This window comes from Bombyx mori, chromosome 10, assembly GCF_030269925.1.
Source record: "Bombyx mori chromosome 10, ASM3026992v2".
Classification (NCBI taxonomy): domain Eukaryota; kingdom Metazoa; phylum Arthropoda; class Insecta; order Lepidoptera; family Bombycidae; genus Bombyx; species Bombyx mori.
The window spans coordinates 7,005,336-7,021,631 of NC_085116.1; the positions used below are offsets into that span (position 1 = coordinate 7,005,336).

The window sequence follows — 16,296 nt, forward strand, 5'->3', positions numbered from 1 at the left end:
ATATAGATAAAGGGACTGTCTGCGAAGTTGTTTCGTAAGATCATCGCGCGTCGTTACACCGAAGTAAGTCGTAATGGAATTTTTATTCTTAGTATTAGTTTAAATGGCACGACGAAAATACTGTGGCGTCAATTCAAGAAAATGATCGCTCTGTTCATTTAATTGATGCTCTCGAGAGAATGTCTTATATTTTTCTGGTTATAAATTATTACATTTAAATACCTACTCAATGTATCAAAAACTCAATTTAAAACATTTGCTTAAAACGCCATTTTTATGAATCAAGTAAGTAAGAAAAGTTACTAGTTAACTATTAAATTACTTAAAAAACATTAAAGTAACCTGCAACACACCGTCCATCTGTACTATGATGATCTTAACTGATCTACTAATGGCCTACCAGAATCTTCTAATCCTGGCCACATCAATCGCAAGCAAAACAGTTCACAAAACCGCATAATATTAGTGGTGATAGGGCTTATTGCAAGGTCGCAAGTGTATGTACTAACATTTACTTATTTCTGCCGCCATGCAGTCATTTATTATAAGAACAAAAAACAGTTGACCTTAAGAAGATGTGCGACAAGAGGATACGTTTGTAAATATTCAGATAAGAGCGAGATGAACAAAAATATTATAAAAGCACTGAATTCATTTACTGCGAATTTGTTTGCTTTCATTGGACAAGATTTATGTAATTGTTTACATATCACTATTTCTAATTAGATTTTGCATTAGTTTATGTTAGTTTTCTCGCTTATATCAAATAGTAAATAAGAAGGTTCCTAGTTTGTTCTACATGAATTCATTTCATCTTATTAGGAGTCCTGTGGGCCAGTCATAGTTCAATAAAATGAATTGTGTAATCCTTCCACTGAGACGGCTTGTGAAAGTTGGCCTTAAGCCGGCAGATCGTTTGGATAAAATACGATTTGAGACGGCTAAAATGTAATATGTAGTCTGGAAGCCATGACCTCGTTCTTGAACTTGCTTACTTGGGTATTATATTTTATGCACAGTGACATGGCGATCGGGAATTTTGAAAAAAAAATAGTTATGGCGGAAAATAGTTTTCTACAAAGTCACCGACGGAGTAAATGAGTGTGGCCGAAAATGAACTTTTTAATCGTGTAACAATGTTGTCACCTAATACTATATCTTTGTTTTATTAGTTTGATATTTGAATTCGCTCACTAACCGCCTGATTTTGAATTATTGTTACCGGAGCTCATATTGAGCACAATTTGAATGCCGTCACCCGAACACGAAGTCCAAATCTCAATTATTTCGTATAAACTGATGTTCCACCCTTCAAGCTGGAACAGTATCTTTTTTTTTATTTTTTTATTGCCTTTGTAGGCAGACGAGCTTACGGCTCACCTGATGGTGAGTGGTTACCGTCGCCCATGGACTTCAGCAATGCCAAGGGCAGAGCCAAGCCGCTGCCTACCGCTTAATACTCTCCACAAGCCTCGTTTGAAGAAGGTCATGTCATAGCGCTCGGGAAACACCGTGGAGGGGAGCTCATTCCATAGCCGGATGGTACGTGGCAAAAAAGATCTCTGGAAACGCACTGTGGATGACCGCAGTGGCTCCAGGTAGTATGGATGAACTCTACTCCGGTGGCGGGCGGTGCGATGGTAAAAACGAGACGTTGGTATCATCTCGAACAATTCCTCAGAGCACTCCCCATGGAACATGCGGTACAAAATACAGAGGGAACCGAAGTCCCTCCGCAGACCCCTACTACTACCTAGGTAATACTACCTAGTAAATACGCGCTAACACTAGTAACATAAATAAAACTGATATCACTAAGACGATTTAAGTGAGCTACTTTTTTTTTCAATCTTTTAAATTAGATGCTTGCTTTAAACACAACCGTCGCCCATTGCATAAATGTATATTATATTAGGTATACATATGGATTGCTGACAGAATGCCAACCGTGGCAACACATTTTAAATTACGTACATAATAACATATACGTCAGTCATGTTACGACTTTTAACAAAATGTTATAGGATAGATGAATTTTATCGAAATTAGGTTCCTAAGTAAAACGTCAAGCAACTTTCATTAATATCATATATAATAAATAATCTTGTGTATGTTATGTTGTAGGTAATGTTATATCATTCGCACAACCAATAGGAATTTAACGCCTAATTTTAAACCTGCCTAAATTTCTAATTTCTATACAGACGGAAAATCTTAGCCTCTTTCTGTGAACATTAAAATTAATAGAAGGTCCCCAGTCCCAAGACTGCGACTTTTTGCAAGTGAGATACGCTGGGCCGCACGATGACATTAAAATTTTAACTTCAAGACATCTTAGAAAAAAGCTTTTTTTGTACAAAATTTAATGAAACATTTAACATATTATTATGTATATTAGCAGGTGTCGTGGCGTGCGAAAAGGTCAACGTTCTTATCTCATCTGCTCACATTTACTAAAAATAAAATGAAGCTAAATCTTTGCTTATATATCGCGTCGTCCTTAGCTTTCTTGATAAAATAAACCACGGATATATTCCGAAAGCGGCTCGACTTTAAACGAATTCATAAATTGGAAGAAAACGTGCCGGCAATATAAGGAAAAAGTATACAGTATATAGTAAAAGTATATAAATTAAAAATATATACGGTCTTGATGTAGTCTAGTTTTATCAGTGCTTAGTAACGAACGAACGAAGTAAGATAACTTGGACAAAGTGATTGTGACAGGCAAAGTAGAAGGAAAGAGACCCCTCGCCCGATCACCTAGCCGCTGGTGTGATTAAATAACCACCGTAACTGGGCTGTCAGTCGCAACCGCCATTCGAGAAGCTGAGGACCGGACGAGGTGGAAACAGCCCACGAGACAGGCCACGGTCAAGTATCAGGGACACGACCTTCAGTAATGAAGAAAGCGACGAAGAATTAAGAAGAAGTAGCGAACCTACGGACACACTTCCACAAATGGGTATTACTTGGTGCCACCAACCTGGTGGAGAGAAGAGTAGGGTGTGCCCACGATAACTTGACCTCACGCTCGAATTCGAGCTCCATTTGCCTCATACTACCATCAGTATCACACAATTCGTCAAGTTTCACAATGATCCCATTACATTATTACTACTGGTGGTAGGACCTCTTGTGAGTTCGCACGGGTAGGCACCACCGACCCGCTTATTTCTGCCGTGAAGCAGTAATGCGTTTCGGTTTGAAGGGTGGGGTAGCCGTTGTAACTATACTGAGACCTTAGAACTTATATCTCAAGGTGGGTGGCGCATTTACGTTGTAGATGTCTATGGGCTCCAGTAACCACTTAACACCAGGTGGGTTGGGAGCTCGTCTACGCATATAAGCAATAAAAAAAAACATACTTACATAAATACATATATGCATTTGGAGTTGATATATGGAATGATAAAAATGTTGGTATATTCGACTTCTCAAAGGCCGTCTACCATTTATCCTATTGACTTTCAAAGTGGAATGTATCGACGGCTACATACAAGCGGTACAATAAAAATAAACGAGAAACAAGACATCTATGTAAATCGAAAAATATTGAATGTGGCATACGAAACAAAAAAGTTTGGGGAGCGCTGGTTTAACTAATTGAGTTGAAAATTTGGTTGTGAACATGTCACATAATTCGGTCAACCACAGTAAGTTCTAGAAGAGTCGATTTTACAAGAATGTGCTTTATTAGGCGAAAGCCTCAACGTACTATGACAAAGTATAATTAAGATGAGTATAAATCTGTGACTATGTAATACCACGCCTGCTATCATCATCAATTTTTTTAATTATTTTTTTTAATTGCTAAGATCGGTGGACGAGCTCACAGTCCACCTTGTGTTAAATGGTTACTGGAGCCCATAGACATCTACAATGTAAATACGCCACCCACCTTGAGATATAAGTTCTAAGGTCTCAGTATATTTACAGCGCCTACCCCACCCTTCAAACCGAAACGCATTACTGCTTCATGGCAGAAATAGGCGGGGTGGTGGTACCTACCCGTGCGGACTCACAAGAGGTCCTACCACCAGTGATTACACAAATTATAATTTCAGGGGTTTGATTTTTATTACACGATGTTATTCCTTCACCGTGGAAGTCAATCGTGAACATTTGTTATGTACGTATTTCATTAGAAAAATTGGTACCCGCCTGTGGGATTCGAACACCGGTGCATCGCTACATACGAATGCACCGGACGTCTTATCCTTTAGGCCACGACGACTTCAAAATTTTTTCAACAGCTTTGAATAAAACGCATGTGTAATTTAGCCTCCGGAACCGTATATAACAAATAACATGCACATAATGCAACATAGATTTATTTGTTGAAATACGAATATTATAGACTCACCTGACTTGTTCGTGTTTCTGTATGTATATCTTGTGGAACTGTCCCTCGACCGGCGATATGATATCGTTCTTCATCTCCATAGCGACGTGTTGCGGGAGAACGGATAACAGTAACCTTTCCTATGAATTAACACACAAAATTGTAATAAATATTCAACTAATAGTTTTAGCAATTAGTAACTTGCTTTTTCCACTCGTTATCTGAATACTAATTTATTCTAATCATTTTCGGTCGGATGAGTTATATTGCATTTAAACATAATTTTACATATGTAATATGTTCAGATACGTATATATTTTAATGCAATGAAAGAAGGATAGCGAATATATCGTAGGCGTTGCCTCTTTACCGAGACGTTGGATGAACTTAGACCTTAGCCAGGAGGGAAATTGTTCACATAGTGGTCGTGTTGATTACGGGCATAAGAAACCGTATTTTTAACTAAACGTGGCCTCTTAGAATATCAACGAATATGCACTCTATCTTCATTATTGTGTAATTAATGCGTTAATTCTGTAGAAATTGAAATTCCCGATATGGAATTCTAATCGATGGACAGCAGGTTCTAAGTGTCAATTTTGTTTCCTATTTTCTTAGCATAGACATGCAGAAGATCTCACAGTTCATATAGTGTCGAGGGATAACCAGTACTAATGGGCTGTAACATAGATAATACACATAAATTGACTGTAACGCACAAATGATTAGCGGAAGAAATATGCAATATGGCGGATATAATATGGCAATACACACCCCCCCTAGTAAATTAAATCAGTCAATCAATCGATTGACGTTCGAGCGACGGTTGACGGTGCCCATAAATACCACAGTTGCATTGTTAATCATCATAAAAAGATTTTATTTATATTTTAATGTCCGTGTAAAGATTTTTATTTATTATTTATGACGTTATTCAAAGATTTGAAAATTGTGTTCGCGCATGACTGTTTTATAGATTAGCGTTACAAAACAACGATTCTTTTATTTTTATATTACACCAACCAAGATACGTATATGTTTAAATCACTGCATAGGTAATACCAAAAGAAGACGTCACGTCATGTCAGCGTTGAAGTTTATAACACGCCGTAATAAATTAATGCTTGAATCTATCGTTACAACAGCCATAAAATGTGTTTTAGCTTATTTTAATTTACACGTGATCGAATCTCAATAATGCTGTTCAATTGATCATTTGATAACTTTAATTTCAGATGACCATTAACAAGATAATTTCAAAATACAATATAATACATACAAAATGAACAGGTTATTTATTTTCACCTAACAACCTAGACTTCAATGTGTTTTATTTACCCGTGTACACTGTTAAATATTTTCCACAATTTTTTTCGAAATTTCTGATACGGTAGCATTAACTATCAGATAACCATAGGTGTGTTATATAGACAATGCAAAATAATATTTTTGAGGATTGCTTTCGCTGTAAATAGACTCCAAAACATGAATTGATAAATCTACAAGTATAGCTAGCAAGTTTTCTTGATTAGCAGTCTTTGTAAACACGCATACTGAAAAACTTTACTGAACCGGAAGTCTCCTTCCGAGCGCTTATTACAACTAGATGGGTCGTGAGTTTTTCTGTTAGTCGACGACGACTAAGTAGTCTGTCAACAGCACATTAACATTGTTAATACTTTTAGGAGATAACTGCGACGCCGCGCCGTAGCCGTGAAACTCAGTAGTTTCACCGATGATCCACTGACCGACTACCGACTAACTCTTCTTATTACAATTGTGAATAAATAAATAGAATAATAGTAATCTATCTATATATATAAAAATGAATTGCTGTTCGTTAGTCTCGCTAAAATTCGAGAATGACTGGAGCGATTTGGCTAATTTTGATCTTAAATTATTTGTGGAAGTCCAGAGAAGGTTTAAAAGGTAAATAAATATTTAAATGCTTGGAATTAAATAATAATAACAATTTTGTTTTTTCTTTGATGTGTCCCCCGCCAGACGGATTCCTTTTGTTTGTTTTAAGTTTATTTTAAACAAAAGTTTAGATCTTTTATTTATCGATTGAGGCACTACGAAGTCTGCCGGGTCAGCTAGTAAGTAATAAATAGTTAAATCATCTTCATACCAATTTCTCGTTTTCGTCTTCCATGTCGAGTCTCGCCGCGATGCAGTTCCTGGTGTCTAGGAAGGCTCTGCGCTGGGCGGTTTCCATCAGCGAGTGCATCAAAGCTCCAACCACATTCACACAAACGAACACGACCACATTGCCCAGCATCTGTCAACAACACGAGCCTCGTGTATATTTTGATTCCAGTTTTATTTGTAATTTATTAGTACGTGGCGATACGTTCTTACGTCAGAAACAAATACAGAAACAACGCAGAAATGTGTTCCTGAAATAGGATTCGAACCAGTGTTCCGCGACTATTAAATTCCAAACAGACCGTCCGATACTAATTAGGCTGTCAAACAAAACGACGATAATGGATGAAATTCATGAATTTAGATGCTTTAAACTTTTCAAAATGCAATTAAACGTTGAACAACTTGTGTATAAAGTGCGAGCTTCTAATTCGTACACAGAATCACTTTCGTCAGCATCAATGTAGAAATGACAGTAGTTTCACCAACAAATACCTACTTAATATCATTCTCAATCAATGGCTAGACCAAAGACAGCCAAGTTAATACACGCATCTGATTTTTGTGTCATGATTATTACGATTTACCGTACAACCTTATAGAAACATTTAGTTATCTATTCGATATCAATCTTATATAGGAAATGAATGCGTAGTTACTGGAAGAAGAACGTTATGTAAGCTTACACGAGTAGGTGCAGTTATTGTGCCTATTTCTGCCGCGAACAAGACATGTAATCCGGTTTGAAAGATGGGCCATTCGTTACAAAATACAATGTAGACTTCGAGCTCGAGTCAAGAGGTGGATGGCGCCGTTCAATTTGTAATATCTTTCGTCTCCAGTGACGAATTAAAACCTGGTGGCCTGCGATATCCTATCTACAACACTAAAAAAATAGAGCTATAGTAGATAAAACAACTCCCGGAGTGTCTATTTACATAATACAAGATTGGATAAAAAAAAAAAAAACTTCGAAAATCGGTTCAAATAGAAAAAAGTTTTGATATAAACTAACACACGTAAAAAAATACAGTCGAATTTAGAACCTCCTTCTTTATTTGCAGTCTGTTCAAAAATCAACAAGAGCGTGCAGTTTTAAGATTGGTTTCTTTTTTTTTTTTTAATAAACCCAAGCCGTCGTGCTAAAAGTTATAACACCGTACATTTCAGAGCTTTGTCCTGCAAAATTAATCAGAACGGCAAGTTTTCTACCGTAGAAGGATGATGATACACCTTTTATAGATTCGAGTCAGTGATCTGTATGCCTCTGCAAGTGAGTATTTAATTTATTTATAGGTATATTATGCGACACACTGAGCTGTGCACTTCACGGCTTTATGCTAATGTGGCCTGTCACCGTCCGCCTCACCGTTTGACTCATCAACAGATTCAACAAAAAAACATACTAAAACTACAAAGCAGGTGTCAAAATTTAAAAGAGCCTCATGCAAAAGATAAAAACTCCTTTTTAAAGTATTCAACGCTTTGTCTGACACGTTGTTAAGATCAATGATTTTCAAAGTTCATTTAGAGTTGAGCTCATTTTCATCATCGATAAGAGAGTAAGTCTTGTTTCTAAGATTTTTGGAGAATTGAAACCTGCTTCTGAATGTGTTTGATGTTACAATACAGATTCGTGGATTTCACAAGTTCGAGAAATGTGAGATCGATGTGTTGTTATGTTTCATTATATACACGTGTTGTTATGTACTCTCACATTACAACGTGAAATTGTAAATGGACGACAACAAGTTACAAGACAAGACGTGTTTATTAACATGTGGTACTAACGCGAGCACTTTCTGATGTACTTGACGATAGAGAACATATTATGACAGTTCATATTAAAATTTCAAAGCCCGATTTCTGTTCTAAACTCGCGAGGTTACGATATCTATCAAAATTGGCGCGCGTTTATTTTGTATAAAAGATGTTCGAGATTTGATGAATTATTAATAACTTTCATAATAAATCATTTAACTTTGAGCACCCACAAAATACGGTGAGTTGATGTAAAATCTACTCATTAATTGTTAGATATGATTCTGTAGAATAATACTATTAAAATAATAAAACATTTTTAAATATCCGTTTTATTTTTCAAATTATTATGTCATGAAATATGTTTTAATAACAATGATGAGAATGGTTTTATTTTATTATGTAACATGAAATTTAAAAAGATTAAATAACGCCGGCTCTCCTACTCTAGCAACGACAGCAAAAACACGCAGGATGGTTCTAACCTACGGAGTGACAATAATCCCTAGCAGCAGTATTTAACCGCCTCATCTAATATGTGAATGCAGTTTTAGGTTAAGCATTTCTTTAGAAAAATTGATGCCTGTCACGTATTTTTACACTGGCATTACGCCGTTAGACCACGAATACATCGCACCGTACAAAAAAAATATATGGCATACGAATATTAGCAACAAGCACTTAATGTTTTTCATAAGCAGTTTAGCTAGTCATCAACGAAATGCGGCAGGGTTCCTACCGAATAAATTTCACACATGTTCTCGTACAATATTGTTATTCAATACATTATACATTTACATATAATTATTATGGAAATGCTTGTGAGCTCGCTGCCGCGGACATGTTTCAGGCATATGTTTTTTCTTCCCCCGAAGCGCCGCCCTGTCACGAAAGAGGAATGATAATCACCAACGAACTGTTCATATTCTTGGTAGAATGGACTTATTTTAATAATAATAACTACTATTTTTTTCATGAGATAGTTCTTAAGATTAAATCATTAAATCAAACACACAAAAATTAGAGCAAAAACAAAATCTATAGATGCTCTTGAGTATGCCAGAAATTTGAAGTGGAAATTGGCTGATCATGGAGCAAGACTTAAGGACCAGAGATGGATTGCAAGAATAACTACATGGGAAGTGGGGCCACAAGGGAAAAGAAAAAAGGGTCGCCCAATATCAAAATGGTAGGACGATATAAAAGCTATTGCTGGCCCTCGATGGATACAGGTAGCCAAAAATAGGACCAAATGGAAGGACTTGGAGGAGACCTTCACCATGTTTAATGAGTTCCTGCCAAACATTAGTGAAGGTATATAAACATTAAATGCTTACCTATTTATTACTTTATTTACTTTGTATTTTAGCAGGAAATAAAAGGATTTTTATTATTATTTATTTACTAACTAATAATTTATAATAATTGGGAACAAATCACGCACGGTGACCAGGTCCCAAATTAGGATTCCCTGCGTTGTGGGTATCAGAGACTGACTTCTATGTTATATACGTTTAAATATATACATATCTAGATAACAAACACCCAAACAAAAAGCAAACAAACCTGTTTGTTCATCACAGGAATGTTTTCCCATAGTCGGAACCGAACCCACGTCCCTCGGCGCAACAGTCAGACGCGCTTACTACTGCACCACCGAGTCAGTCTTTGGGTTGACTTAAGGTTGATTTTAAATTTAGCTTTTAATTTTTAGTAGTTACAACAAGCAGGCGACCTTGAAGTCAAATCAGAGGTTCTCCCACCTAATACATGTCTCTCTTGCATTGATTAGACGGCACAAGTATGCGATGATACCTCATTTTTAGATCGTATTGGAAACTTCCTCATCTCCTTTTATAGAAGGTGGAAGAGTTGACAAACTTCTCCTACCTTTCTACCTCTCCTTAATTCTTTTGTTGAGTATCAACGGTAGAACTGATTTAGCAAATATTTTTAACTTACGATATACACATGCCTGTTACATCATAAATACTGTAATCAAATATAATGTAACGCAATCAGATTTATATTGAAAAGTTTGAATTTTAAATTCAATTTATTTTACTAAAATTGTTTTTTTTTATTGCTTAGATGAGTGGACGAGCTCAGAGCCCAGGTCTTAAGTGGTTACTGGAGCCCATAGACATCTACGACGTAAATGCGCCACCTGCCTTGAGATAAGTTCTAAGGTCTCAAGTATAGTTACAACGGTTGCCCCACCCTTCAAACTGAAATGCATTACTGCTTCACGGCAGAAATAGGCAGGGTGGTGGTACCTACCCGTGCAGACTAACAAAAGGTCTTAACACCAGTAAATAATAAGTAAGTAGTAAATGCTTTAATTGAGCACAGTTTTACAATTGATATTTTTTAACGTTATTTATAATATTTTTATGAAATTTGTTTTCAATAACGTAATGTCGTATACAATATTATGTCATCGGCAATCTGTTAAGTGGAGATACGTTAATATGTACTCACTTTAATTATGACAAAGTAATTGTCAATACCCCGAGGACGCCTAGGTGACGCTGACGATAACGACATAAATTGCAGTTACTATTTCAAAATCAACTGTGCTGTTGTTTGATTATTCTCGAAGCTGCAGAATAATCTCATTAAATGTCCAATATTTTTTAATCAATTCCCATGTTTTTAAACTATTATAATGGACAATTAATATTATTGTACATTATGTACGGTGTTTGTACACCTCGAACTCTATAGCTTGGTTTTCTCTATAGTCTGCTAAAAGTACGTCATTTTTACAGTAAGAAACATATTCCTGCTTCTGGTTGGAAATGAATGTACACTTATAAGAAATCACAAGAAGTTGAATTACGTTTTGAAAATTTATTTTGGAACGTTCTTCACTTTTAAATGAAGAAACAAGAAATTAAATATTAAAGTTTAAAATTATATATAAAGTCGTTGGTATGTGTTTGTCACTTTTAAGTGTCATTTTCGTTTCACCGATTTCTATCAATCTCTGTACAATTAATCGAGTTTCAAATCGCAACGGTGCTAAAGTTTTCACTTTAATTAGGCCGACAATTTATATAATTAAAATAAAAATCGTAATAAATTTGCTATAAATTTGCTCCAATCCCGCTGATGGATGGCGTAACTAATTTGTCTGTTTCATAATAAAACGAAACACCATTAATTCTTCGTATACGGCTGAATAATAAGGACGATAAATAAATTGCTTCTTTCTGACACGACCATTCGTCTAAATCAAGTACTAACATGACTTAATTTCTAGTCATACTGGATACTGGTTCAGATTGTAATCACTTAATGCTCTTTCAAGTTTAGCTGTTAAAAATAAAATATATGTATTTTGATTTACGATTATATTGTATTCAAATATAAAACTATGTTTTATATTTCCAGCTTCCATACGATAAAACAAATTAATATTAAATATTTGATGTTCTTAAGACACTGATATTTATGACGGTCGTTTTAGGTTAACGCGAGGAATGACGTCACAATGTTAGTAACATCGTCCATCTTGATACATTGATCCGAATTTTCGGTGTCAACTTCCAGGCCCTATAGAACGCAACGAATGAGGTTTTCACATCAGAAATAGAACAGTAAACCGATGCGAGCCCGCACAATACCTACCAACAAGTGTTCAAGGTAGAAATTAGGTACTCCTCGTTTTTATCTCTCTCCTACTGTAGTGGACGATGTTAGGTGAGGAAATAAGGTAAGACGTAATGAACAGTCGTAATACCGCTGTCATACCAGTAGTTATTCCCTAATTAGTAACGGAATAGAAAACATGTTTATCGCAAAGATTATATCAATAAAATCAGTTTTAGAACTATCTTCAACGGATTAGTTTTGTTCTTTTTGATCTACGGCGGATATGATTATGACTAGCAAGTTGGCTTCAAGGTCGATTCATTGTGTTGCGCATTAACGCGGATTCGTGTCGACTTTTGTGTTTCAAATGTCTTTTTGATGAATGTTTGACGATTGAAGTAGTTGAAGGCATCTATCTACATTCTAGATTTGGATGAAAGAACTCGGTACCACAGTAGTAAGCAAAAACAAAAATATCTGCTTCAGTTAAAGATATATTAATAAATGCAATCAATAGCATCATCATCATCAGCCTACAGACGTCCTCTGATGGATATAGGCTTCGCGCAGGTTCGCCACAAAGAGCAGGAGCTTGGGCAGCCAACTGATTCAACCAAAAAATATTAAAAACAATATTAATTTCAAAAGTACCTACTCATATTAAATGAAATATGGTACAATCGTATTTATTATTTGAATGCATATCAAAACGAATATCCCCCGAAGTTATGACGACCGTAAGCCCGTAAACAGAATTAGCATATTTCACAATACATTATGTAATGTAACGAATATACGATGACACATCCAGGGACGTGCCTGGTTTGTTTAGACCGATGCGATGACGTAATCAGCTCACGCGAACTCCGAACCCTTGAGTGGGGTGGTCTGGCCCCGAAGTGGGTGCCAAGAGGGCAAGGCTGCGACCTCCACGAAGTAATCCACTATAACCTATGAATCGCATGCATTATAATGACTTTTACTTACATCGACGGCTTACTTTTTAAATATCGAATGTAAAGAAAAAACACTTGGATCTCTTATTTCACTTAAATGTAAAAATATTTAGCTAACATAAAATAATATACATAATAGACATTGATATAGTCGATAGCCGCATTTGATATAAAGCTAAAAACAAATATTGTTTTATGACTAGTTTAGTCTACGTAACATGGCACTCGGTGGCGGTCAGGCAAAAACATAAAAAAAGCAAATGAAGGTACATTCGTTCTCATACTCGCATCGTTAACACTTGGGGTTTTTCCAAATAGATTTATAACTCTTTGACGAATTCAAGCCATATCGGTGGAACGTTATTTTTACTGTTGATAGGAAGTATTGTGAGTACGCACTGGTGTGTGCCACAATCTCGCCTATTTTTATCGAGAAGCAGTCATTCGTTTCGGTTTGATTAAGATGATTAACTAAAGTGCAATAAAACGAAGTTAAAAAAAAACGAAGCGAGTCGATCATAAACATCCATCAATCGAAAGAAAGTATTAAAATAGAGATTTACTGGATTTTTACTGGTGGTAGGACCTCTGTGTGAGTCCGCGCGGGTAGGTATCACCGCCCTGCCTATTTCTGCCGTGAAGCAGTAATGAGTTTCGGTTTGAAGGGTGGGGCAGCCGTTGTAACTATACTGAGATCTTAAAACTTATATCTCAAGATGGGTGGCGCATTTACGTTATAGGTGTCTATGGGCTCCAGTAACCACTTAGCACCAGGTGGGCTGTGAGTACGTCCACCGATCTAAACATAAAAAAAAAAAAGATTTCACTTGGGGAACTGACCTGCTGCCAGACGTGATAAGGAAAGCGATGAGCAACAAGCGCAGCGGCGATGGTATGGACTGTTGGTAAGACAATGCCAAAGGCGGCAGCGACAGGAGCGCCAACAGGTAGCAGAGCATAGGCAGCGAAGACAGCCCAGACGACATGCACAGCGCCCTCGGCTGCAGCACCCGGGCTCCAGGCGGGCAGCGTGGCAGCTAGTACCGCACCCCCGCCAGCCAGGGCCAGCCAGCATGCCCGCGGCAACCGCCTCTCTGGTGCCACACCGTCAGTCCGGCCGCACCACCACGCCAATCCGCTGCACAGCACAGCGTGGATACTCAATACGCCAACCTAAAAACAACATACATTTCATTTATCACCTTTTTTTTCTTTACCTATGCTGATAGCCTGAGAGGCTATTTTTATTTTTTTTTATTTTTTTTTATTGCTTAGATGGGTGGACGAGCTCACAGCCCACCTGGTGTTAAGTGGTTACTGGAGCCCATAGACATCTACAACGTAAATGCGCCACCCACCTTGAGATATAAGTTCTAAGGTCTCAGTATAGTGACAACGGCTACCCCACCCTTCGAACCGAAACGCATTACTGCTTCACGGCGGAAATAGGCGGGGTGGTGGTACCTACCCGTGCGGACTCCCAAGAGGTCCTACCACCAGTGAATATTTCAGCTTCGGCCTAACATGTAGGTTAGCTCACGGGGCTCAAACAGGAGTGTTGCTAATACTGGCCCTAGTAAGAGCAGTGGTTCGCAGAATCTACCACCAGATCGGAAACGCGACCCACTGAGAAGATCCGGCGAGAAACTTATTGGGCTGTGTCTGTGAGTTAATTCGATCGTCGAGACCTTCGTCGCGAGCGACGGGTTCGACGAGGACGGTAACCGGTGCTTGTGGTACCTAAAAGCACCAAATCACCATTTTAGTAATTTCTTTAATTTTATTGCATTATTGGTTTTTTTTATGCCTTTAATAGTTTGTTCTAAATTTTTAGTGAAGCTATTTACGAGCTAGTGACATAAAACAAACTTATTTTCACGAAATTATTACGTAAAAACGTAAATTTCATTCCGTTTTAAAGATTAGGTTTCCGGCTGATACGCTCGCTCACAGGTAAACATCTCTGGCACTCCTTATGAGTTTTACTATACTATTGGTAGATAGACGTAGTCTCATATTTATAGGAAATTGCTACTTTCGGCGCTAAGAAAAAAAAAACTATTGGTTGCCGTACGTTATTCGGTTATTTAATGGTAAAATATTTACGTTTATAAGATAACTTTCTACGACATGACAAGATCGTGCGATTTCTGCTGGGTTTTTTTGCTTAGATGGACGTATGGACGAGCTCACAGCCCACCTGGTGTTTGTGGTGTGTGGTTAACCAACCCAAGTGGTTACTGGAGCCCATAGACATTTACAACGTAAATGCGTCACCCACCTTAAGATATAGGTTCCAAGGACTCAGTATAGTTACAACAGCTGCCTCACCAGTCAAACCGAAACATATTACTGATTCACTGCAGAAATAGACAGGGTGGTAGTACCTACCCGTGCGGACTCACAATAGGTCCTACCACCAGTATGTTTTGGTTTTAAGGCTGCATAGACGTTATTCGTCTGTACCAACTAGATATTTAAACAGGTCTCAACATAAACGTCGGCATTGGCTAGTTTTCAAAGGATTCCGAGGTTTGTTGTGAGAAATAGTCAGAAACGGACCCATCATCTCCTTATTATCAACCGCTATTAAAGAAAAGTTCACTGCTGTCTTCTTTAAATTAAGTTTAAAAGGGACATTGTTCCAAGGCAGTTGCTTGGCTGCCTCCCATTCTTAGGGAGTGCTCTGAAGAATTGTTTGAGATGATATTATCATCTCGTTTTTACCATCGCACCGCCCACTAACGGAGTAGAGTTCATCCATACTACCTGGAGCCATCCACAGTGCGTTTCCACAGATCGTTTTTGCCACGTACCTACCAGTCGGCTTTGGAACGAGCTCCCCTCCACGGTGTTTCCCGAGCGCTATGACATGTCCTTCTTCAAACGAGGCTTGTGGAGAGTATTAAACGGTAAGCAGCGACTTGGCTCTGCTCCTGGCATTGCTGACGTCCATGGGTGACGGTAACCACTCACCATCAGGTGGGCCGCCACTCACCATCAGATCACAGGAGCTATTATTATTTAAATTTGTACGATTACAGAATACTATAGTTGTACCCATCCGCTTCGCTGGGCATTTAAAATTAACATTATTATTTCTCACCCCCACAAAGATTCTCGTCATTAATGCCCCCGCAACTGGTGTAGGGAATCCAACACTCATATAAATATTATATAAGCCTATCCATTATGTACATGTATTTTCTACATGGATACCAGGTTTCAAGTCAATGGTTCAGTAGTTATAACGGAACATCCGTAAAAACCACTGTAGATTTATATATTAGTATAGACTGGTGGTCTCGCAGTAGTCGAAATTCGACTATAATTAATTGAACTTATAAGTTTGAACATTATTATGAGTCTATTGTCAAATTCTATAATCACAGATTTCGCCAAGACTAAGCTTTAGGCAAATATTAACAAACAATATTTAAACTATTCTCAATTTGACCACAGGCTATCTATAAGCAATAAGAAAAGTTT

The 16,296-nt window shown here is 37.5% G+C and overlaps 1 protein-coding gene across 3 annotated transcripts in view; it reads right to left on the minus strand.

Moving 5' to 3' along the window:
- LOC101741402 (Ca(2+)/calmodulin-responsive adenylate cyclase) overlaps positions 1–16,296 on the minus strand; it is a 98,203-nt gene that overhangs the window by 56,893 nt on the left and 25,014 nt on the right. For all 3 annotated transcript variants that reach the window (XM_038013423.2, XM_038013421.2, XM_038013422.2), the window contains exons 3-5: positions 13,648–13,980; positions 6,477–6,626; positions 4,367–4,485 (exon numbers count right to left, since the gene is read on the minus strand). In XM_038013423.2, the coding sequence (XP_037869351.1) occupies positions 4,367–4,485; positions 6,477–6,626; positions 13,648–13,980 (602 nt within the window). The remainder of the gene's footprint in view (positions 1–4,366; positions 4,486–6,476; positions 6,627–13,647; positions 13,981–16,296) is intronic.